We start from the raw sequence: 25,609 nt of genomic DNA, 5'->3' as shown, positions 1-25,609 counted from the left end.
AAGATCTACTGTCTCAGGGACCGATCTTACATCCTGCTTTACAGTCGCTGGCTTTAACGGCATGGCTGTTGAAAGCCAGGTCCTGAGAGACAGGGGTCTCTCCTCAGAGGTCATTCCTACTTTAATCAAGGCTAGAAAAGCCTCGTCTGGTAAGATTTATTACCGAACATGCAAAGCTTATTTTGCCTGGTGTGAGTCCAGGGGCTTCCCTCCTCGTTCACACTCGGTGGCGAGAGTGTTGGCTTTCCTCCAGTCTGGTGTGGACCAGCGCCTTGCGCTGTCCACGATTAAGGGCCAGGTATCTGCGCTGGCTGTTCTTTTCCAGCGCCCTGTGGCATCAATTCCTTGATTCACACCTTCATCCAAGGTGTGCGTCACTTGGTCCCTCCTAGAAGGGAGCTCTTACCTCCATGGGACTTAAACTTGGTTCTGTCCATGTTACAACGTTCCCCGTTTTAAAACATCAGGGAGATCTCATTACCTCTGCTGTCTAAAAAGGTTGCCTTTCTGGTAGCGATCACTTCTGCTCGCAGAGTGTCGGCGTTGTCTTGCCGCTCCCCTTACCTGGTGGTTCATAGGGATAAGGTGGTCCTGCGACCTAACCCGTCCTTTCTTCCGAAGGTGGTTTTGGATTTTCACCTCAATGAGGACATTGTTTTACATTCGCTCTGTGCGAATCCTAAGCATCCTAAGGAGGTTGCCTTGCATTCTTTGGATGTTGTCAGGGCGATCAGGGTTTACCTGTCGTCGACTGAATCCTTTCGAAAATCAGATTCCCTCTTTGTCCTTCCTGAGGGACCTCGGAAGGGTATGGCTGCGTCTGCGGCGACCATTTCAAAATGGATTAGACAGACAATTGTACAGGCCTATTAGTTGAAGGAACGGTCTCCGCCCTTCCCTGTCAAGGCGCACTCTACCAGGTCGGTGAGTGCTTCCTGGGCCTTACGGCATCAGGCCTCGGTGGCCCAGGTGTGCAAGGCCGCGACTTGGTCGTCAGTGCACACCTTTTCAAAATTCTACAAAATTGATGTTCTGGCATCAGCTGATGCCTCCTTTGGCTGCAAAGTTCTCTGTGCAGTAGTACCGTAGGGGACCCTGGTTGTGTTGCAGGTCCCTGGCTGTTGGGGTTGTTTACCCCTTTGGTTTTTGCTTTCCTGGGTTGTTGCTCCTGTTGGGCTTTTTTGTTACCCAGAAGGTTACCTTGCTGTTCTTGTAAGGTTCCTTTCTCTGATGGGTACTGCGTTGCCTTTTCTGACGATTGCGTTTCCCACCCCTCATGTCTACATTGCTTTGGGACATCCCCATTGGTGAAGACTGTGTGAGTGGGCAGCGACTGTCGGAGGACGTAAGAGAAAACTGAATTTTTGTAAAATCTTAACGTAAAAATCCTTTCTCTGAGTCCCTTGACAGTCGCCGCCCCCGCCCCTCTTTTGGGGTTCTTATACACTTAACTGCTTGCTACCAAACTGAGTTGGGATGGCTAATTGCAGGGGGGTATTGGACCAGTGGGACAGCCCCCATGGGTGTGTCTATGTAAATGCTTTGCTTTTAACAAGTCTTATGCCTAGCTACTCCTGTGGAGAGGAAGTCAATACCCCATTGGTGAAGACTGTATGAGTGGGCGGCGACTGTCGGAGGACTCTAAGAAAGAAATTTTACGGTAAGATTTTACAAAAATTCAGTTTTTCACTTTCTGCTATATATCATTCCCAATAAAAATTAAAAGTCAATTTTTTTCATCCTTCTAAGCCAATTTGTATTCTGCTACATATTTTTGGTAAAAAAAATGGCAATAAGCATATATTTTGATTGGTTTGCGCAAAAGTTATCGCGTCTACAAACTAGGGGAAAGATTTACTTCATTTTTATTTATTTGTTTATTGTTTTTACTATTAATGATAGAGATCTGCAATTTTTAGCAGGACTGGGACATTGCGACGGACAGATCGGACCCCTAACTGACATTTTTTACTCTTTTGGAGGGACCAGTGATATTACTACAGTAACCAGTACTAAAAATATGCACTGTTACTGTAATAATGACAATGGCAAGGAAGGGGTTAACCTAAGGGTGCTCAAAGAGTTAATTGTGAGCTTAGGGGAGTGTTTACTAACTATGGGGGGATGGACTTGTGAAATTATCATAGAGACCTGTGACAGGCGCTCTGTGATCATTTCAGAGAGAACAACAGTCAGCTGTGTTTACACCAGCTGACCAATTTTCTCTGTCAGCGGGGAGCGATCGCAGGTGGCCAGCGGCAATTGGTGCCGCCGGTCCCCTGCATCGGCATCCCTGCTTCCTGGTGGGGGTGGGGGTGAGAGTGTGCTCCCGTGGATTGCAGTACAGGTACGGCGATTCACGCGGCATGCGGTCGGCAAGTGGTTAAACATTGAGCTAAAAAGAATATTAACCCTAGTAACACATATTCCGTGTCAAGGAGGTTTGAACTGGGGCACCGCATATGTGTTCCTGATTGTGCTGGGAGTGCGCCGCTCTCTCACTGAGTGCCCTGGGTCTCATATAATGTTTGGAATATAGAAAGTGAAAACAGGTGATCAAATACCACCAAAAGAAAGCTCTATTTGTGGAAAAAAAAGGACTTCAATTTTATTTGGGTACAGCGTGTGTTCTGTTAAAATAACGCAGTACCAAATCGCAAAAAATGGCCTGGTCATTAAGGGGGCAAATCCTTCTGGTCCAGAAGTGGTTAGGTAGTAATTGTCCTGCCTAAAGCTAGCCACACACATAGTCTGATTGTACAGTCTTTCTAAGGCTGTCCATACACTGTACAACCTACTTTAGCTCTACCATCAACTGTGTAGTACAAAGGCCTGCCTGATTGGATACAATGATTGGTTGGAATAGGTAGGACCTTTTATTACATAGTTAGTTTTAATAAATCTAAAGTTGATTTCATGGGGCAGTTTGTAACGTACACTCACCCGCCACTTTATTAGGTACACCTTGCTAGTACCCGGTTGGACCCCCTTTTGCCTTCAGAACTACCTTAACTACTTCCGGACCGCCCCTGCTGCAAGAAGCGACATAGGTCTACGTCGGTTGCGCGCCTGTAGCTAGGGGGCGAGCATGGCGCTCCTGCCCCCACTTGGCAGCGAGGACTCCGATGCATGGGGCAGGCGGCTCAGATTAACGTCTGCCACCCGCGATCGCTCCCCGCTGAGAAGGAAGGAACGGTCAGCTATTGTAAACACAGCTGACCTTTCTTCTCCCTGGAATGATCACAGAGCGCCTGTGATCCTTCTATATAGGATCACAGGTCTCTGTGATCATTTCAAAAGCCCAACCCCCTATACAGATAGAAACACTCCCCTGGTCATTAAGGGGGCAAATCCTTCCGGTCCAGAAGTGGTTAAAGAGGTTGTAAACTCAAGAAAAAAAAAATGAAAAAAAAACCTGTATGACAAAGGCATAATGAGCTAGTTCGTTTACTAGCTCATTATGAAATACCTTAGAACGAAGCCTCCACAGTGCTCAGCAGAGACACAGCCGACATTTTTGGCAGTACTACTTCCTGGTTCGCGTCTTCCAGCCATCTGATTGGCCGGAGGCGCAATGACATCACTCCTGCGCATGCGCACGAAAGCCGACATTAACGGCACAGGGCTCTGAAGCAACGGCATGGGTGGCCGTTTCTTTAGAGCGCATGCGCCAATGACATCATCGGCTGCATGAAAAGTAAATAGCTCCAAAAGGCGCAAGTTTAGGAGATATTTACTGTACTTACTGCGCCAACTGCACTGGATCATTGGGCAATGTCCTAGTATTACAAGTCAGCAGCTACAGTATTTGTAGCTGCTGACTTTTAATTTTTAGTTTCTAGGTTGAAGAACTGCTTTAAGCTCTACTTACAGCCATTGCATTATCAAGTGAAACTGCTAGTTGGTGGGGCTTTGCCAACATTTCTGGCTCCAAAAGAAAATTAAACAAAACCGGAGTGAGTTTGCTTGCTACAATGGGTAACATCAGCTGTCTTGTAGGCACAACTTTCTTGTACAATTTTAAACTGGAGAGGAGCTGTACAACTAGCAAGTACTTTACTGAGAGGAAGCTGTTGGAATGGCCTCTGCCTTTCTAAAACAGACGTTTACAGGTCAAAGTTCCAAAGAGATGTAATTGCAAAGCAGGTCAGTTTTTGTTTGTCTTAAAGTAGAACTATAGAGCAAGGAAGGGTTATAAACCCTGTCTAATTTTTTTTTTTTTTGCCATCTGCGTTCCCATTGTGGATATTTACCTTCACTTCCTGTCCCATAGCTAAGCAGGAAGTGAGTGGAAATCCCTGCAAATTAAGGGAATTTCTTGGGAACCCCCAGGTCATCAGAACTAGTGTCCTCACTGGAAAATTTATCTTGGGCCTCTTGCACATAATTCTCCTGTTTGAGCATCTACTTTTTCAGACCTTTTTTTTAATATGCATTTGTGCGTATATGCCTATACGCAAAAACGTATTCTCGCATTCTCGTTCTGCATAATTTGTAAATGTGCATTTGCGCTCATTTGTGCACATTTGCGCACATGAGGCGTAGATTACTAAACCAAAAAAGCTGATTTTTCTATTTTCTTTTTTTTTTTTTACTGAAAAATGCATGGCACTTGTTTACTTGCCTGTGTGGATAGCACGTTACATTTGGTGGGCTGTATTTTAGCTCAGTGGAAAAAAAAAACTGTACTGAGCTTTTTCAAGCTGCAGTGTGCAAGATGCCTTACATTACTTTTCTGGGGACAGCCCAAAATTTGTGATAATGGTAAACTGGACAAATAGAGAGGGCAATTCTCTTTAACGGGGACACAGAGCAATAAAACCTGACAGGTGTTCTAATCCACTCTATCCAAAACTAAAAAAAAAAAAAGTTTGCCTTTAGTTATACTTTAACTACGGTAGTTAGATGATCCTGTTTCTCTATATTCATGCTTTAATGCTTCTCTTTAGAAAAGTGGCACCATGTATGTAAGAGAGACTGTCAGCTGTCCCCTGGAGAGGCCAGGATTATATATACAGTGCCTTGCGAAAGTATTCGGCCCCCTTGAACTTTTCAACCTTTTGCCACATTTCAGGCTTCAAACATAAAGATATAAAACTGTAATTTTTTTGTGAAGAATCAACAACAAGTGGGACACAATCATGAAGTGGAACAAAATTTATTGGATATTTCAAACTTTGTTAACAAATAAAAAACTGAAAAATTGGGCGTGCAAAATTATTCAGCCCCTTTACTTTCAGTGCAGCAAACTCTCCAGAAGTTCAGTGAGGATCTCTGAATGATCCAATGTTGACCCAAATGACTAATGATGATAAATAGAATCCACCTGTGTGTAATCAAGTCTTCGTATAAATGCACCTGCACTGTTATAGTCTCAGAGGTCCGTTTAAAGCGCAGAGAGCATCATGAAGAACAAGGAACATGCCAGGCAGGTCCGAGATACTGTTGTGGAGAAGTTTAAAGCCGGATTTGGATACAAAAAGATTTCCCAAGCTTTAAACATCGGAAGGAGCACTGTGCAAGTGATAATATTGAAATGGAAGGCGTATCAGACCACTGCAAATCTACGAAGACCTGGCCATCCCTCTAAACTTTCAGCTCATACAAGGAGAAGACTGATCAGAGATGCAGCCAAGAGGCCCATGATCACTCTGGATGAACTGCAGAGATCTACAGCTGAGGTGGGAGACTCTGTCCATAGGACAACAATCAGTCGTATACTGCACAAATCTGGCCTTTATGGAAGAGTGGCAAGAAGAAAGCCATTTCTTAAAGATATCCATAAAGAAAAAGTGTCGTTTAAAGTTTGCCACAAGCCACCTGGGAGACACACCAAACATGTTGAATAAGGTGCTCTGGTCAGCTGAAACCAAAATCGAACTTTTTGGCAACAATGCAAAACGTTATGTTTGGCGTAAAAGCAACACAGCTCATCACCCCTAACACACCATCCCCACTGTCAAACATGGTGGTGGCAGCATCGTGGTTTGGGCCTGCTTTTCTTCAGCAGGGACAGGGAAGATGGTTAAAATTAATGGGAAGATGGATGGAGCCAAATACAGGACCATTCTGGAAGAAAACCTGATGGAGTCTGCAAAAGACCTGAGACTGGGATGGAGATTTGTCTTCCAACAAGACAATGATCCAAAACATAAAGCAAAATCTACAGTGGAATGGTTCACAAATAAACATATCCAGGTGTTAGAATGGCCAAGTCAAAGTCCAGACCTGAATCCAATCGAGAATCTGTGGAAAGAACTGAAAACTGCTGTTCACAAACGCTCTCTATCCAACCTCACTGAGCTCGAGCTGTTTTGCAAAGAGGAATGGGCAAAAATTTCAGTCTCTCGATGTGCAAAACTGATAGAGACATACCTCAAGCGACTTACAGCTGTAATCGCAGCAAAAGGTGGCGCTACAAAGTATTAACTTAAGGGGGCTGAATAATTTTGCACGCCCAATTTTTCAGTTTTTTATTTGTTAAAGTTTGAATTATCCAATAAATTTCGTTCCACTTCATGATTGTGTCCCACTTGTTGTTGATTCTTCACAAAAAATTAGTTTTATATCTTTATGTTTGAAGCCTGAAATGTGGCAAAAGGTCAAAGTTCAAGGGGGCCGAATACTTTTGCAATGCACTGTGTGTATGTATGTGTATATATATATATATATATATATATATATAATATATACATACAGTGGGTACGGAAAGTATTCAGACCCCCTTAAATTTTTCACTCTTTGTTATATTGCAGCCATTTGCTAAAATCATTTAAGTTCATTCTTCTTCCTCATGAATGTACACATAGCACCCCATACTGACAGAAAAACACAGAATTGTTGACATTGTTGCAGATTTATTGAAAAAGAAAAACTGAAATATCACATGGTCCTAAGTATTCAGACCCTTTGCTCAGTATTTAGTAGAAGCCCCCTTTTGATCTAATACAGTCAGGAGTCTTTTTGGGAAAGATGCAACAAGTCTTTCACACCTGGATTTGGGGATCCTCTGCCATTCCTCCTTGCAGATCCTCTCCAGTTCTGTCAGGTTGGATGGTAAACGTTGGTGGACAGCCATTTTTAGGTCTCTCCAGAGATGCTCAATTGGGTTTAAGTCAGGGCTCTGGCTGGGCCATTCAAGAACAGTCACGGAGTTGTTGTGAAGCCACTCCTTCGTTATTTTAGCTGTGTGCTTAGGGTCATTGTCTTGTTGGAAGGTAAACCTTCGGCCCAGTCTGAGGTCCAGAGCACTCTGGAGAAGGTTTTTTGTCCAGGATATCCTTGTACTTGGCCACATTCATCTTTCCCTCGATTGCAACCAGTCGTCCTGTCCCTGCAGCTGAAAAACACCCCCACAGCATGATGTTGCCACCACCATGCTTCACTGTTGGGACTGTATTGGACAGGTGATGAGCAGTGCCTGGTTTTCTCCACACATACCGCTTAGAATTAAGGCCAAAAAGTTCTATTTTGGTCTCATCAGACCAGAGAATCTTATTTCTCACCATCTTGGAGTCCTTCAGGTGTTTTTTTTTAGCAAACTCCATGCGGGCTTTCATGTGTCTTACACTGAGGAGAGGCTTCCGTCGGGCCACTCTGCCATAAAGCCCCGACTGGTGGAGGGCTGCAGTGATGGTTGACTTTCTACAACTTTCTCCCATCTCCTGACTGCATCTCTGGAGCTCAGCCACAGTGATCTTTGGGTTCTTCTTTACCTCTCTCACCAAGGCTCTTCTCCCCCGATAGCTCAGTTTGGCCGGACGACCAGCTCTAGGAAGGGTTCTGGTCGTCCCAAACGTCTTCCATTTGAGGATTATAGAGGCCACTGTGCTCTTAGGAACCTTTAGTGCAGCAGAAATCTTTTTGTAACATTGGCCAGATCTGTGCCTTGCCACAATTCTGTCTCTGAGCTCTTCAGGCAGTTCCTTTTTTCCTCATGATTCTCATTTGCTCTGACATGCATTGTGATCTGGAAGGTCTTATATAGACAGGTGTGTGGCTTTCCTAATCAAGTCCAATCAGTATAATCAAACACAGCTGGACTCAAATGAAGGTGTAGAACCATCTCAAGGATGATCAGAAGAAATGGAAAGCACCTGAGTTAAATATATGAGTGTCACAGCAAAGGGTCTGAATACTTAGGACCATGTGATATTTCAGTTTTTCTTTTTTAATAAATCTGCAACAATGTCAACAATTCTGTGTTTTTCTGTCATTATGGGGTGCTATGTGTACATTCATGAGGAAGAATGAACTTAAATGATTTTAGCAAATGGCTGCAATATAACAAAGAGTGAAAAATTTAAGGGGGTCTGAATACTTTCCGTACCCACTGTATATATATATATATATATATGAAGTATATATATACTGCAGCGCTATAAAAATGTGAATAAATGTGTACAAATAAATGCTAAACACATATATGCATATTCAATCAAAAAATTAGTCCAAAAGAAAAACAAATGAAAAAATAAGTCCAATAAATCCACAAGGAAAAAATTGTGACTTGAAAGGATAATGAGTCCCACACAGAAAATATTGACTTGAAGAGGTGATAAATCCCACACCAAAAGAATACAGATATGCTCACCAGATGGTATGGACCCAAAATACTGAACAGCAAATGGGTCATACAGGCTGAATGTACAGGTGTCCGTGGTACCAAATGATGGGAACCTCTGCAGCGTCTCTGGATCACAGGTGTAGGTAGATATCCTCAAACAGCTCCACACGGACCACACGGAAATGCCTGGGAATCCCCACTCACGGATATGTGTAAAGGGATAAACCAAAAGACACCATAGTGTGATACCGTATGGGCAATTTATTAAAGGTAAAAGAAATACACTTACAAATTGTCAGATGGTAAGAAGCATTCAGTTAAATACTGGCACTCATGATACTCCTAACGCTGCACTATATATATATATTTCATTTGGTTACCATCAGTGTCGGTTGGAGTGCTAACAGCTATTTTCACTTCTTTTATCACCGAGACATCAATATTTTTTAGCATAGCGCAGTTTGATTCACATTTTTCCGTATATATATATATATATATATGTGTGTGTGTGTGTGTGTGTATACATTCTTTATTAGTGTTTTCTCTTTTTAGCTTGTTTGTACGAATCTTGATGAACTCAGGGGCCTGATTAAGAAAATTGATGGAGAGCTCAAAACATTGGAAAACAACAAAAAGAAATCGGTGAGAGCTTTTTGATTAAGTAAAACTATAAAACATGTTACCTGTAAGCTGCTAATACCATTCAGCATTATACATTTAATGTTCCTATGTCTGGTAAAAAAAAAAAAGAAAAATATCTGGCCTTGCATTTTATTGTAATGTGTGAAGGACTTGTATTTGCTAAACTGTGAATACTCATCCACAGCAATGTTGTCAGTCTGGAATTGGTGTTACATGTATTATTATAACATGCAAGTCATGTGTTGTCTGTATAATGATCTTTCAGTTTAGTTCTATCTGTTGTTTTTGACAGCTAAGGTAATTTCTGGGCTGTAGCCACGTGTTGCTGCCAGCAGATTTGTTCAGCTTTTTTAAAGGTTGCTTTTTCTCTATCGTTCATTGCCAAACGCAGCTTCATAGCTTCTTGACCATTGGGTTATGCTGTCCCCTACAGGAGTAGGACACTAGGCAGGAAAAAGCTTCACCACGCCTATGGGGCAGTCCCTGCAGGCATAACCCCACACACTCTGCTACAGCCCTCAGTTTGTTTCTGCCTAGTGTAGAAGTAGGACCTAGTTCCCTGCTGGGACTTTGGTATTAGCTGTTATTTTTTTGGAACCTTTTTTGTAATTTATTTTCTTTTTTGAGTTCCTGGAGAACTACAAGCAACAGCCGGCTGGGTTTCGGACTGGATATACTAGATCCTTAAGGTCTCCCAGCCTGGCCAGCGAGCGTGTGCAGGTTATAGACCAGCACTAGGCCTCGCCATACCAGAGCCCCTGGGGGCTGCCATTTTGCTGTAGACTTTTTTGCTCTGCATGTTAAATGTTTCCTCATTACAATGCATGGGCAGCCATCTTTTGATAGTTCCCCATAGGAATGCATTTAGCGGCCATTTTCTTGTAGTCCACGATCACTGGACAGCAAAGGAAGACACTAAAGACTCTAGGCATGACCCTGGTGCTTTTCTATTTCCTGTGTCAGATCATTTCTTTCTGCTGCACAGAACGTTCCTGAAAGCCTTCTGATTTGTTTGGTAATGTTTTTGGGGTCCCTTTTAGGTATTCCTCACTCACACTGCTGACAGACTGTAAAAGAACAAGCCAGAGGGCTATCAAGAGCGTGCCATAGTCCTGGTATATATAGAATAAAATGACAGATTTGAAAAACACATCCCTAGAAATGGAATTTAAAAGCCTTTAATGTCCATTTATACGGATGTGTTTTTCACATCTGTCATTTTGTTCTGCTGACAGATGTGTTAGGCTGGGACTTGCGATACCGCTAGTGCAGCAGTGCGATCGCGTTTTTGCGACTTTTTTAAAGTGACACTGCATCTTTTTATTTTCGGTGTAAATGGAGTCCCAGGACAAAATTTCACCTACAGACCCCATCAATGCAGCCCCTGTCTGCTTCTACAGAAGTTTTTAAAAGATTGGTGTCAAAAGTGGATTTAGTGTTAAAAAGTGCCGCTAGCCGTAAGCGCCCTTTGTCTTCGACTCCCTCTGTAGTATCTTCAAATTCTGAGGCAGATATGGCCACCGCAGACACACTCCACCTTGGTGGATCTGTGTCATCGCATTCTGATGGCGAAGAGGACATGTTCTCGTCAGCCGCCGCACAGGAAAGCACATTGGTGGAAGCACTTACAGTTTCAGTGCGAGAAACTTTAAAAATGGTGGATGAGTCTACAGCGTCAGGAATGCAGGTGTCTTTTGGCACCCGCAAATCCCATAAATCGGGCAAGGTGTTTCCCTGCCGGAACATTTTGACAATATTGTCAATGAACAGTGGAGGGCGCATCAAGCACATGTTATTGGTGCCCAAGCGCTTTAAACAATGTTATCCCTTCGTGGATGCAGTTTCCACTCCCGTGTACTGTGCCGCCAAAGGTGGATCATCCGTTTTCCAGACTGAAGTCTATTGTGGTCCCGGTGGAAGAATCCCCGGCCTTTACGGACCCCGTAGATAGACAGATTCAGTCTGTGTTCCGCCATTTACATGTGTTAACGGGCTCTATATTGAAACCAATATTTGTGACCACCCTGGTGTCACAGACCATCACTGAATGTGTGAAGTTACTTACAGGTGACTTGGAAATGGAACAGCTCTCTCCGGGGCAGATTGAGCGCATGGATCAAATGGCTCAAGCCCTGCTGTATAAATGTGATGCGTCGCTGAATGCGGCTCCCTTGGTGACCAGAATGTCTACGGTTAGGATTGCTATTAGACGCATGATAAGGTTAAAGAGCTGGTCTGCGGACCAGGCTTCCAAAAAGGCTCTTTCTTACCTTCTCTTTACGGGGGAGAGGTTGTTTGGATCCTCCCTGGATGAGTTGATCAAACACCTTACAGGTGGGAAGGCCTGGAAAAAGGAAAACCATTCAGGTCTTCTGGGGGTTCCAAGAAGACCTGGTAAGGTAAACCGAAGACAGGCCAGTCCGAATCTGCAGACAAAGCCTCGTCTGCATGAAGGGGCGCCCTCATCCGTTTCTGGGGTGGGGGGACATCTTCGCTTCTTTCCGGAACCATGGACTTCCTTGTTTCAGGACAAATGGGTTCATAAACTGATCTGATCAGAGTACAAGATCAAATTCCGGTCTCAACCGGCGAACAGGTTCTTCCCGTCCAATCTGCGCCTATCTCCAGAACGGTTAGGGGATCTACGAGAGGCGATACAAGATCTGCTGCCGCAAGGGGTGATTGCGCTGGTTCCCTCGCAGGACCTCAGGGCTTTGAACCGCTTTGTGCTGGAACAGAAGTTTTGAATGTAATCCATTCAAATGGTAGTGGCGTCCCTACACCAGGGAGACTTTTTGGCCTCCATAGACATCAAAGACACATATCTACACATCCCTATCTATGCTGGACACCAGTGTTTTCTTTGCTTCGCTATAGGAGAGGAGCATTATCAATTTGCAGCATTAACCTTTGGTCTCGCCTCCGCCCCCAGGGTCTTTACCAAGGTGCTGGCCCCAGTGTTGGCATTACTGCGCCAACGGGGAATTTCGGTACTGGGGTACCTGTACGATCTCCTATTGAGGGCGCACTCTCATTCAGACCTGTTGGGCGACTTGACGATCACTGGTTGGAACATCAATTTAAAAAAATCCGCCCTGCTACCTTCATTGAGACTAGATTATCTAGGCCTGACTCTGGATGCCGCTTTGGCGAGGGTCTTTCTTCCCCCGGACAAGTTGCAAAAGTTGCAGGGGGCAATCTGGTTGCTGTTGGCAAGCAATCTGTCCTCTCTGCTGACTTGCATGCGAGCCTTGGGTCTGATGGTTTCAACCTTCGAGGCGGTTCTTTTACAAAGGGGAATTCTTAAGTGGAACAAGGATCCAAAATCCTTGGACACTTTGATTCAGTTGAGTCACAACACAAAGTCTGCTCTTCAGTTGTGGCTTCACTTGTCAGCACTACGCCAAGGCAAGTCCTTCCTTCCCTTGTATTGGATGGTGGTAACCACAGACGCCAGCCTGTCAGGCTGGGGAGGATTGCCGGGGAGGCTCTGATGCTGATAAATTTCTTGGAGCTCAGAGCGATAAAGCTTTGCCGAAGACACTGGACAACTCGTCTTGAATGTTTTCCGGTCCAGGTTCAATCGGACAGTGCCACGGCCGTGGCATACATCAATCCTCAAATGGGCACCCAGAGTGTTTTGGCGGCCCGGGAGGTGGCAGAGATCCTGGATTGGGTGGAAAAGTTTGTTTCAGCTCTCTCTGCTGTGCACATCCCAGGTGTGGAGAACTGGCAGGTGGATTACCTGAGTTGTCAGGTGTTGGATCAGGGGGAGTGGGCCCTACATACGGAGTTGTTTTGAGGTCGATCTGTTTGTTTTTCGTCTCAACAAGAAGGTTCAGAAGTTTCTAAAGTTTCTAGCCAGGTCCCGGGATCCTCTGGCCGATGCCACAGATGCACTGGTGGCTCCTTGGGGTCAGTATCAGCTAATTTATGCCTTCCCTCTGTTAAAACTCCTGCCAAGGTTTCTTCGCAGGATAGAAGTGGAAGGGGTTCCGGTCATTCTGGTGGCCCCAGACTGGCCTTGCCAGTCTTAATACGCAGACCTGGTAAGGTTGGTCGCCGATGCTCCTTGGAGACTTCCTCTCGGGGAAGATCTGCTGTCTCAAGGGCCGATTTTCCATCTTGCTTTGCGGTCGTTGGCTTTAACAGCGTGGCAGTTGAAAGCCAGGTATTGAATGATAGAGGTCTTTCTGACTCAGTGATTCCTACACTATTGAATGCCAGGAAGTCTACTTCCAAGAACATCTATTATCGGACGTGGAAATCGTACGTTTCATGGTGTGAATCGCTGAAGGTGCACCCTCACTTGTTTTCGGTATCTAGGGTTTTGACCTTTCTTCAAAAAGGGGTTGAACAGCATTTGGCTTTGGGCACTATCAAAAGCCAAGTGTCAGCTTTGGCTGTTTTTTTCCCTTTAGCTACGCATGCCCTGATTCGCACTTTTATTTAGAGGGTGCGTCCTATGGCTCCTCCGAGGCGATCCCCACTGCCTCCATGGGATCTGAATTTGGTATTATCTGTTCTTCAAAAACCTCCTTTTGAGAACATTAGGGAGATTTCTCTGCATTCATTGTCTCAGAAGGTTGCCTTTTTGGTGGCTATCACTTCTGCCTGCAGAGCGTCTGAATTGGCGGCGTTGTCCTGCCGCTCACCTTATTTGGCGGTCCACAGAGATAAGGTGGTACTTCAACCTAATCAGTCTTTTCTTCCTAAGGTGGTTTCTGATTTTCATTTGAATGAAGACAATGTGCTGCCTTCACTTTGTCCTAAGCCCAAGCATCCCAAGGAAATTGCATTGCTTTTTTTGGATGTGGTTCGGGCAATTGGGGTTTACCTGGCGGCTACTGAGTCTTTCAGGAAATCGGACACTCCTTTTGTCCTTACCGAAGGACCTCGTAAAGGATTGGCTGCGTCTGCTGCAACCATATCCAGATGAAGCAGGCAGACGGTAGTTCAGGCTTATTCACTAAAGGGTCAGGTTCCGCCTTTCCCAGTGAAGGCGCATTTTACTTGGGCGCTGAGTGCCTCTTGGACTTTTCGCCATCAGGTGTCAGTGATGCAAGTTTGCAAGGCGGCAACTTGGTCGTCGGTGCATATGTTCACAAATGTCTACAAGGTAGATGTGTTGGCATTTTTGGATGCCTCTTTTGGCCGCAAGGTTTTGCAGGCTGCTGTCTAAAAGAGAACTTTTTTTTTTTTCTCTTTGAGGGTGTATTTTTTTTTTTTTTAGGTGAGCTCCAGTTGTTCCTAGTTGAGCTCCTTGTTACCTGGTTGGCTACGTTTAGCCTTTGGGGAATTACGTTCTTCTTTGTGTTGCTTTTCCCAGCCTTCATGCAAATACTGCTTTGGGACGTCCCAATGGTCAAGAAGATATGAAGCTGCGTCTGTCAATGAATGATAGAGAAAACTGGATTTTTGAATTCCGTAAAACCGTGAAAACCTTAAAATCCTTTTCTCTGAAGTTCATTGACAGAGGCAGCACCTGTCCCTCTAATTATGAGTGGAATGGGGTTGTTGTCTTCTAAACACTGCTTGCAACGAAACTGAGGGCTGTAGCAGAGTGTGTGGGGTTATGCCTGCAGGGACTGCCCCATAGGCGTGGTAAAGCTTTTTCCTGCCTAGTGTCCTACTCCTGTAGAGGGCAGCATAACCCAATGATCAAGAAGATCTGAAACTGCATCTGTCAATGAACTTCAGAGAAAAGGATTTTACGGTAAGTCAAAAATCCAGTTTTTTTTATAGCTTTTAAGAGCTGTATATATATTTTTCATTTTCTTACAATGATTTGTACTTCAATTATTGTTTTAGGGAAAATGGCACTTAAGAAGACAAGGTGTAAAAGAGCTTCATGGCACCTTGACACGTCTTCTAAATGAACTGTTGCCTTGGGAACCAAAGCTACTGAAGGCTTTTCAAAAAAATCGGTAATAACACACTGTAAACCTAGCAAATGTGATCATTGCTTACTCAAGACAGTACGTAATATGCTGTTTAGCAGGTGTATATCGCATTTTACTTTATTGTAAATGTTCAATAGCTGAAAACTGAATCTTATACAGCGCATTCGGAAAGTATTCACTGTGCTTCACATTTTCCACATTTTGTTATGTTACAGCCTTATTCCAAAATGGATTAACTTTATTATTTTCCTCAAAATTCTACAAGCCATACCCCATCACAATCTGAAAGAAGTATGTTTGAAATCTTTGCAAATTTATTGAAAATAAAAAACAAAAAAAATTACATGAACATAAGTAATCACAGCCTTTGCCATGACACTCAAAATTGAGCTCAGGTATATCCTGTTTCCACTGATCATCCTTGAGATGTTTCTACAACTTGATTTGGAGTCCACCTGTGGTATGTTCAGTTGATTGGACATGATTTGGAAAGGCACACACCTGTCTATATAAGGTCTAAGTTAACCGTGCATGTTAGAGCACAAACCAAGCCATGAAGTCCAAGGAATTGTCTGTAGACCTTCGAGACAGGATTGTATCAAGGCACAGATCTGGGGAAGGGTACATAAAAATTTCTGCAGCATTGAAGGTCCCAATGAGCACAGTGGCCTCCATCATCCGTAAATGGAAGAAGTTTGGAACCACCAGGACTCTTCCTAGAGCGGGCCGCCCCGCAACACTGAGTGATCGGGGGAGAAGGGCCTTAGTCAGGGAGGTGACCAAGAACCTGATGTTCACTCTGACAGAGCTCCAGCATTTCTCTGTGTAGAGAGGAGAACCTTCCAGAAGAAAACCATCTGTGCAGCACTCCACCAATCAGGCCTGTATGGTAGAATAGCCAGACTGAAGCCACTCCTCAGTAATAGGCACATGACAGCCCGCCTGGAGTTTGCTAAAAGGCACCTGAAGGACTGTGACCATGAGAAATAAAATTCTCTGGTCTGATGAAAGAGATTGAACTATTTGGCCTGAATAACAAGAGTTACAGTGGGTACGAAAAGTATTCAGACCCCCTTAAATTTTTCACTCTTTGTTATATTGCAGCCATTTGCTAAAATCATTTAAGTTCATTCTTCTTCCTCATGAATGTACACACAGCTCCCCATATTGACGGAAAAACACAGAATTGTTGACATTGTTGCAGATTTATTAAAAAAGAAAAACTGAAATATCACATGGTCCTAAGTATTCAGACCCTTTGCTGTGACACTCATATATTTAACTCAGGTGCTTTCCATTTCTTCTGATCATCCTAGAGATGGTTCTACACCTTCATTTGAGTCCAGCTGTGTTTGATTATACTGATTGGACTTGATTAGGAAAGCCACACACCTGTCTATATAAGACCTTCCAGATCACAATGCATGTCAGAGCAAATGAGAATCATGAGGTCAAAGGAACTGCCTGAAGAGCTCAGAGACAGAATTGTGGCAAGGCACAGATCTGGCCAAGGTTACAAAAAGATTTCTGCTGCACTTAAGGTTCCTAAGAGCACAGTGGCCTCCATAATCCTCAAATGGAAGACGTTTGGGACGACCAGAACCCTCCTAGAGCTGGCCGTCCGGCCAAACTGAGCTATCGGGGGAGAAGAGCCTTGGTGAGAGAGGTAAAGAAGAACCCAAAGATCACTGTGGCTGAGCTCCAGAGATGCAGTCAGGAGATGGGAGAAAGTTGTAGAAAGTCAACCATCACTGCAGCCCTCCACCAGTCGGGGCTTTATGGCAGAGTGGCCCGACGGAAGCCTCTCCTCAGTGTAAGACACATGAAAGCCTGCATGGAGTTTGCTAAAAAACACCTGAAGGACTCCAAGATGGTGAGAAATAAGATTCTCTGGTCTGATGAGACCAAAATAGAACTTTTTGGCCTTAATTCTAAGCGGTATGTGTGGAGAAAACCAGGCACTGCTCATCACCTGTCCAATACAGTCCCAACAGTGAAGCATGGTGGTGGCAGCATCATGCTGTGGGGGTGTTTTTCAGCTGCAGGGACAGGACGACTGGTTGCAATCGAGGGAAAGATGAATGCGGCCAAGTACAGGGATATCCTGGACAAAAACCTTCTCCAGAGTGCTCTGGACCTCAGACTGGGCCGAAGGTTTACCTTCCAACAAGACAATGACCCTAAGCACACAGCTAAAATAACGAAGGAGTGGCTTCACAACAACTCCGTGACTGTTCTTGAATGGCCCAGCCAGAGCCCTGACTTAAACCAAATTGAGCATCTCTGGAGAGACCTAAAAATGGCTGTCCACCAACGTTTACCATCCAACCTGACAGAACTGGAGAGGATCTGCAAGGAGGAATGGCAGAGGATCCCCAAATCCAGGTGTGAAAGACTTGTTGCATCTTTCCCAAAAAGACTCCTGGCTGTATTAGATCAAAAGGGGGCTTCTACTAAATACTGAGCAAAGGGTCTGAATACTTAGGACCATGTGATATTTCAGTTTTTCTTTTTTAATAAATCTGCAACAATGTCAACAATTCTGTGTTTTTCTGTCAGTATGGGGTGCTATGTGTACATTCATGAGGAAGAAGAATGAACCTAAATGATTTTAGCAAATGGCTGCAATATAACAAAGAGTGAAAAATTTAAGGGGGTCTGAATACTTTTCGTACCCACTGTATGTCTGGAGGAAACCAGGCACTGCTAATTACCTAGCCAATACCATCCCTACAGTGAAGCATTGTGGTGGCAGGATCCTGCTGTGGGAATTTTTTTTAGTGGCAGGAACTGGGAGACTAGTTAGGATCAAGGGAAATATAAATGCAGCAATGATGGAACAGAGACATCCTTGATGAAAACCTGCTCCAGAGCACTCTGGACCTCAGACTGGGGTGAAGGTTCATCATTCAACAGGACAACGACCCTAAGCCAAGTGAACAAAGGAGTGGCTACAGGACAACTCTGTGAATGTCCCTGAGTGGCCCAGCCAGAGCTAAGACTTGAACCTGATTGAACATCTCTGGAGGGATCTGAAAATGGCTGTGCACCGGCGCTACCTAATGCAACCTGATGTAGCTTGAGAGGTCCTGCAAAGAAGAATGAGAGAAACTTCCCAAAATTAGTGGTGCCAAGCTTGTAGCATCATACTCAAAAAGACTTGAGGTTGTAATTGGTGCCAAATGTACTTCAACAAAGTATTGCACAAAGGCCGAGAATACTTTTGTACATGAATTGAATCCATTTTGGAATAGGGCTGTAACATAACAAAATGTGGAAAAAGTGAAGTGCTGTGAATACTTTCCAGATGCACTGTAAATCTCTTAATTGTTGCCCATAACACAATAGAACTGAATTCTACTTTTAGTTGGTATCCACATTCAGATCTTCTATTCACCTTTTGTATCATGTAGCATGAGACATTGGTCCTGGTTGTATTGATAGCATTATTAACACAGAAGAATGGTAGTTGCTGACATTTTTTACATGTCCTCTTGCAGTGCACGTCTGAGAAAGGACTATGATGATTTTCGAAGGCTGCAAGAATCTGACAATTTTACCAGAGAATCATCTTCTCATGGTAATTGTGAGCTAAGCAAATCTCCAATTTCTGTACCTAAATCATCTGAAATCTGTCACAAGGAAATCGAGAAGAACAATTGTCATGGTATGATTTAAAACAAAACTGCAGTCAAACAGCTAACTATGTATGTGTGGGATCTGTTTTACCTGGCAGAATATTTATCAGTTAATTTAGTTTTTTCTTTCAGGCAGTCCTGCAATATTCTATAGTTAGGGAGTATCGCCGGTTTTTAGTATTGCTGCTCTGCACTTTTCTATTTCACATTTTCCTGTCCAGCACGCTTAAAGTGGAACTAAACCTGCATATCCTTTACAGCCACAGGAGGTTCCCTTTTGGCCTTTTTTTGATCGTCAGTTGCCATGATGCTAACATACTCACACTAGTAACTGTAACAGTTGTCATTCAAGCCATGCCTTAAATTTGAACTAAAGGCAGAAATAAATGGATTTTTAATACATACTTACCTGTAAAATCAATTTATTGAAGTACATCACAGGACATAGAACCATAAATCCTAACATTTGGGTTATATAGCCACCTACAGGTGAAGGACACTGGCAACCAATGAGAAAGGACGTCCCCCTATAAACCCCTCCCACTCAGAAAGTACCTCAGTTATTTAGCAAGCAATAAAAGCCCCATAAAAGAGGGGAGGAACCTCTGTGTCCAGTGATATACTTCAAGAAATGGATTTTACAGGTAAGTCTGTATTAAAAATCAATTTTTCTTTTCATACATCACTGGACACAGAGCCATAAATCATAACATATAGCATGTCCCAAAGCAATGCATCTGAGGGGAGGGAGATACCAAAAATACCGCCATCAGACCACAAAAAAGGACTACACCGCTGCCTGCAGAACACTGCGGCCAAATGCAGACTCCTCCTGGGTCCCAACATCCACTTGACAGAAACGAATGAACGCATGCACCGATGACCAGGTTGCGGCCTTGCAATTCTGAGCCATAGAGGCTTGATGGCCAAGTGCCCAAGAGGAACCTACTCCTCTAGTAGAATGTACACCTTTACAGGAAAAGATGGAACCTTCCCTTCTTAACCATACACCTGGATAATAACCTGGCGAATCCAATGAGAAATCCTAGACTTAGATGCTGCCAACCCTTTCTTGGGCCCTTCTGGCAGCACAAACAAGAGATCGATCTTATGAATCTGAGCTGATCTTTCCAAGTACATTTTAAGTGCACGCACTATATCAAGAGAATGCAACAACTTTTCCTCCTCTGTTTTAGGATCCGGAAAAAAAGAAGGTAGTATAATGTCCTGATTCAAATGAAAGGTGGACACCACCTTGGGCAAAAAACCTGGGAGTGGATGTAGAATCACCCTATCTTGATGAAAAATCAAGAATGGCTCTTTACAAGAAAGAGCTGCTATTTCCGATACCCTTCATGCCGAAGTAATCACAATAAAAAAAAAAAAAAACATTTTCCTGGTAAGAAGAACCAGCCAGACTGAGTGCTCGGATTTCCAGAATGTTGATGGGGAGACTTTTCTCTACCCAAGACCATTTCCCTTGGACAGTGGCTTCCTCCAGAACCGCTGCCAAGCCAGAGAGACTGGCATCTGTAGTTCTTCCTTAGATTTCTGGTCAACAACCACCAATTCAGACTAACATACTATTGGTAGCAGAGATAAATGTGTCGTCTGTGCACACATTCACAAAGTTTTATAAGGTGGATGTGCTTGCATCTTCAGATGCTGCATTCAGCCGCAAGAGGCTCCGGCCTCTTGAGGGTGTACTTTTTCCTGGTAGTGAGTTCCAGTTGTTCATGGTTGAGCTCCTGGTTTTCCTGGTTGGCTATGTTTAGCCTTTTTTAGGAATTATTTGTATTGCTGTGTTTTTCCCACCCCTCATATTGACACTGCTTTGGGGCGTCCCAAGGGTCTAGGAAGATATAGAGCTGTGTCCGTTAGTAAAAGAAAACTGGATTTTTGTTATACCATAAAATCCTTTTCTCTGAGGTTCACTGACGGACACAGTATCCTCCCCTCTTTTGACTTGGGTTATGTATTCTTCTGACAATGCTTGTTACTTTATTTTTGCAAAAAGCACCAAAAAACGCATAGGTGTGAACCAGGAGACGTTTAGTCGCAGCAGCATGCTTTTTTTGTATCCCCAGTTATAATGGGGTTTAAAAACAAAAATTAGCCCTTTATAGTACAAAAAGATAATCGCTACTATAAGGAGTTCATTTATACTGTGAAACAGTGAAAGTAATAATATATGTTATATCATATATAATAATAAATACACCCAGAAGTAAGATATATGGGCATTTTAACTAGGAGTCAGACATGAAGCTATATGAAGGGCGGAAGGAAAATCTAAATGTTTATAATGAAGTAGTGCTAAAAGCTGAGACCTTCTTTTTTTTTTTTTATCATTGATATGATCATTTTAACTATAATGCACAATACTGGTATAAGTTTGCTTTAAATGTAATTGTAATGCCTTATATTACCTTCTGTTTATCAGCCTTCAGCTTCTCTTCAGATGCTGATCTTCCCTACACTGAGCCTTTGACCACTTGCCGCCTGCCCAAATGACGGCGGAGCAGAGCAGTGCGGCTCTCGCTCTGGGACAACGTCATATGACGGCGCCCCAGAACAGCCACTCTTACCTCAGCCGCCCCCCAAGTGGGCGTACAGTGTGGCGATCTCGGCAAGCTGTGTTCCTAGGCTCTGCAGCTACTCGTTACTGACCTTTAGTTTGTTTACTGACTATGCTGTTTAATCCTTACTGGGAATATCCGCTTCTGGACTCTGGCTTGTTCACCCCCTGGTGGGGTGATCCTGAGGACCATGACCTGGTACTGACATGCACCTACAGTCAGGTCCATGAATATTGGGACATTGACACAATTCTAATCTTTTTGGCTCTATACACCACCACAATGGATTTGAAATGAAACAAACAAGATGTGTTTTTTTCTGCAGATTTTCAGCTTTAATTTGAGGGTATTTACATCCAAATCAGGTGAAAGGTGTAGGAATTACAACAGTTTGTATATGTGCCTCCCACTTTTTAAGGGATCAAAAGTAATGGTACAATTGGTGGCTCAGCTGTTCCATGGCCAGGTGTGTGTTATTCTCTCATTATCCCATTAACAAGGAGCAGATAAAAGGTCCAGAGTTAATTTCAAGTGTGCTATTTGCATTTGGAATCTGTTGCTGTCACCTCTCAATATGAGATCCGAAAAATCTGTCACTATCAGTGAAGCAACCCATCATTAGGCTGAAAAAACAAAACCAACCCATCAGAGAGATAGCACAAACATTAGGGGGTGGCCAAATCAACTGTCTGGAACATCCTTAAAAAGAAAGAACGCACCAGTGAGCTCAGCAACACCAAAAGACCAGGAAGACCACGGAAAACAACTGTGGTGGATGACCGAAGAATTCTTTCCCTGGTGAAGACACCCTTCACAACAGTTGGCCAGATCAAGAACACTCTCCAGGAGGTAGGTGTATGTGTGTCAAAGTCAACAATCAAGAGAAGACTTCACCAGAGTGAATGAATACAGAGGGTTCACCACAAGATGTAAACCATTGGTGAGCCTCAAAAACAGGAAGGCCAGATTAGAGTTTGCCAAACAACATCTAAAAAAGCCTTCACAGTTCTGGAACATCCTATGGACAGATGAGACCAAGATCAACTTGTACCAGAGTGATGGGAAGAGAAGAGTATGGAGAAGGAAAGGAACTGCTCATGATCCAAAGCATACCACCTCATCAGGGAAGCATGGTGGTGGTAGTGTCATGGCGTGGGCATGTATGGCTGCCAATGGAACTGGTTCTCTTGTATTTATTGATGATGTGACTGCTGACAAAAGCAGCAGGATGAATTCTGAAGTGTTTTGGGCAATATTATCTGCTCATATTTAGCCAAATGCTTCAGAACTCATTGGACGGCGCTTCACAGTGCAGATGGACAATGACACGAAGCATACTGCAAAAGCAACCAAAGAGTTTTTTAAGGGAAAGAAGTGGAATGTTATGCAATGGCCAAGTCAAGTCACCTGACCTGAATCCGATTGAGCATGCATTTCACTTGCTGAAGACAAAACTGAAGGGAAAATGCCCCAAGAACAAGCAGAAACTGAAGACAGTTGCAGTAGAGGCCTGGCAGAGCATCACCAGGGATGAAACCCATTGTCGGGTGGTGTCTATCCATTCCAGACTTCAGGCTGTAATTGACTGCAAAGGATTTGCTACCAAGTATTAAAAAGTGAAAGTTTGATTTATGATTGTTTATCTGTCCCATTACTTTTGGTCCCTTAAAAAGTGGGAGGCACATATACAAACTGTTGTAATTCCTACACCGTTCACTTGATTTGGATGTAAATACCCTCAAATTAAAGCTGAAAGTCTGCGGTTGAAGCACATCTTGTTTGTCACATTTCAAATAAATTGTGGTGGTGTATAGAGCCAAAAATATTAGAATTGTGTTGATGTCCCAATATTTATGGACCTGACTGTAATCCATCTCCACCATCCGGAGCTCTGGTGAACACTGTTTAGTACTTAGACCCCGCACCTCAGACGAGCCTGCGTCGTCCACCAGGGTGACCTGTTTATCCTGCTTGTCGGTGGAAGCCCCACTACTGCTATAGCAACAGGTCTTTGAGCCTGACACCTGATTGGGACAGGATATTCCGGCCCAAACACGGAGGCTGCTATAGCAAACGTTGTGGCTCCTCTTAAGCTGCAAATTACTGAGCAGCAGGAATTCAGTGTTACCTACCAGGAAAAAGTTGCCAAACTAGAAAGTATGGTAGAAAGGCAAAAGGAGGAGATTCATATCTTCAGAGACTAATGCTGGACCGAGATGATACTAACACACATACAGTCGTGTTCAAAATAATAGCAGTGTGTTTAAAAAAGTAAGTGTAGCAATATTTCCAGGCATTTGGCCTGACGTGGGTCTGCCATGGTCACCGGTAACACCAACAGCACATTTAAACTTATTTCCCAAGTGTGATATCTGAGTCAAAGAACAGTCCGGCATCTTTGGTTTGTTTTGTTTATTTGATAAAGGGATGGGAGAAGGGAATGAGTGGGATACTCCTCTGGCTCAACTAGGTACAATTTAGGACACTTGAGAAAAAAATGCCTTTCAGCGCTGACTTGACGCCAGCTGGATGCCGACCAACGCTTGCTGGCGCTTGAAATCACTGACTTGCTTGCTCTGTCCTGAAGACTGACTTCTGACACTCTGGTTAGCTCAAAAGTCCTTGACACTGCTCCCTCCAGTCCTTCCTGACTGAGGTAGCCTTTAGTAACACTGCTGCTGCAACTCTCAACACTGTACACTGCACGCTGTACACTTCCACTGTACACCTCCACTATACACTGAATACTTCAGAACCCAACCACTTGCACCCCCTTTACTTTTCAGGCTCAACACTGGCACCCCCTTTTACTCTTCCTGCACCGGCTAGCTAGCTCCCAGATCCCTCCGACCTTCTCTGGAGTGATCCCCTCTCACTAGGCAGACCCCCAGGGGTAGTTTGCAGTACTCACGACTGGGAATGCTTTCCTGAAACTCAACCCCTCTCAGCTCTGCTGGTCCTCAGTACACCAGATCCTCTCTGCAGCTCAGCTCAGCCCTCTGTCCCCTCAGGCAAGCCGCCTGGGCAACCCGATTCCTCTTGACAGGAGGAGAGACAGCCATACTCTCCCTCCTGGGACTCTGCTTCCTGCCAAAGATGCTGCGTCGTGTGCTCCTCTCAAACCTATACCCACTCCCAGAATGCTGTGCGGCAGAATCTGCCTTTCTGGGGTAGATACAAGCCTGGGTGTGCCATTGGCCGGGTTTTCTCCACTGCCCAATGAGAGCCCTCATTGAGCACAGTGGGGAGACTCCCCAGTCTCAACAGCCACACCTGGGAACCATGACAGCCTAACTGAAAATCATGGCCCTGCTAATAAGCAGACAAGGCCTACTACACTTTACCTAGCACCTACCTTGTAGGGTGCTACATAAGTAAAGCTTAAAATCCTTATAATGGCTTTTATTTTCATACACACAAATGCATTGGGAACACTGCACAGTCTATTCCAAATCAAAACATGAAAAAAAATGTTCCAAATGTGTTATTACTTTACAGAAAGTGAAGTGACTCTTTGATCAGCAGGAAACTTGTTTGATAAAGTGCCTGCATTTTTCTTTAAAAACTCAAACATTTACTATATAAACTGAAAAATACTTGGAGATTTAGCTTTCCTGTGAATAATTGAGCTAATATTTAGTTGTATAACCACTATTTCTGGGAACTGCTTTGCATCTGTGTTGCATGGAGTTGACCAACTTCTGGCACTTGTGAACAGGTATTCCATCTCAGGATTATTGCACTACATTCCACAGTTCCTCTGCATTTCTTGGTTTTACCTCAGAAACAGCATTTTTGATGTCACCCCCACTAGTTTTCTATTGGATTTGGTAGGCTCCAGGGATTGAGCTGGACACTCCATAACGTTAATCTTGTTGGTCTGGAACCAAGATGCTTCTCTCTTACTGCTGTGTTTGGGGTTGTTGTCTTGTTGAACCCACAGCAAGCATGTCATGACAGTTGGGTCTGTTAGTTTTCTATTACTCTACTACACTTACTAGTAAATGATTTGCCATGTAGAAATATAATTTATACCAAAAACAGTGATTGATCTGGTTAATGATGTTGGACTGCTATTATTTTGAACACAACTGTATGCCTCAGCCTCAACCATCTAAGTTTAATGGAGCCCGCCGCCATTACAAGGGTTTCCTTAATCTGTGTTTATATATATATATATATATATATATATATATATATATATGCACCCTGCTGCATTTCCTTTTGAAAAAAAAAAAATAAGGTAATGTTTATTCTCGAACTGCTGACTGATGAAGCTCC

The 25,609-nt window shown here is 43.7% G+C and overlaps 1 protein-coding gene across 1 annotated transcript in view; it reads left to right on the top strand.

Moving 5' to 3' along the window:
* BRD10 (bromodomain containing 10) overlaps positions 1-25,609 on the top strand; it is a 76,158-nt gene that overhangs the window by 39,589 nt on the left and 10,960 nt on the right. Inside the window, exons 5-7 of the mRNA XM_082272863.1 lie at positions 9,119-9,208; positions 15,020-15,135; positions 18,612-18,778. Coding sequence (XP_082128989.1) covers positions 9,119-9,208; positions 15,020-15,135; positions 18,612-18,778 — 373 coding nt within the window. The remainder of the gene's footprint in view (positions 1-9,118; positions 9,209-15,019; positions 15,136-18,611; positions 18,779-25,609) is intronic.

Source organism: Pelophylax lessonae, assembly GCF_965119305.1.
Source record: "Pelophylax lessonae genome assembly, chromosome: 1".
Classification (NCBI taxonomy): Eukaryota; Metazoa; Chordata; class Amphibia; order Anura; family Ranidae; genus Pelophylax; species Pelophylax lessonae.
This window is presented reverse-complemented; position numbering and strand designations above follow the sequence as displayed.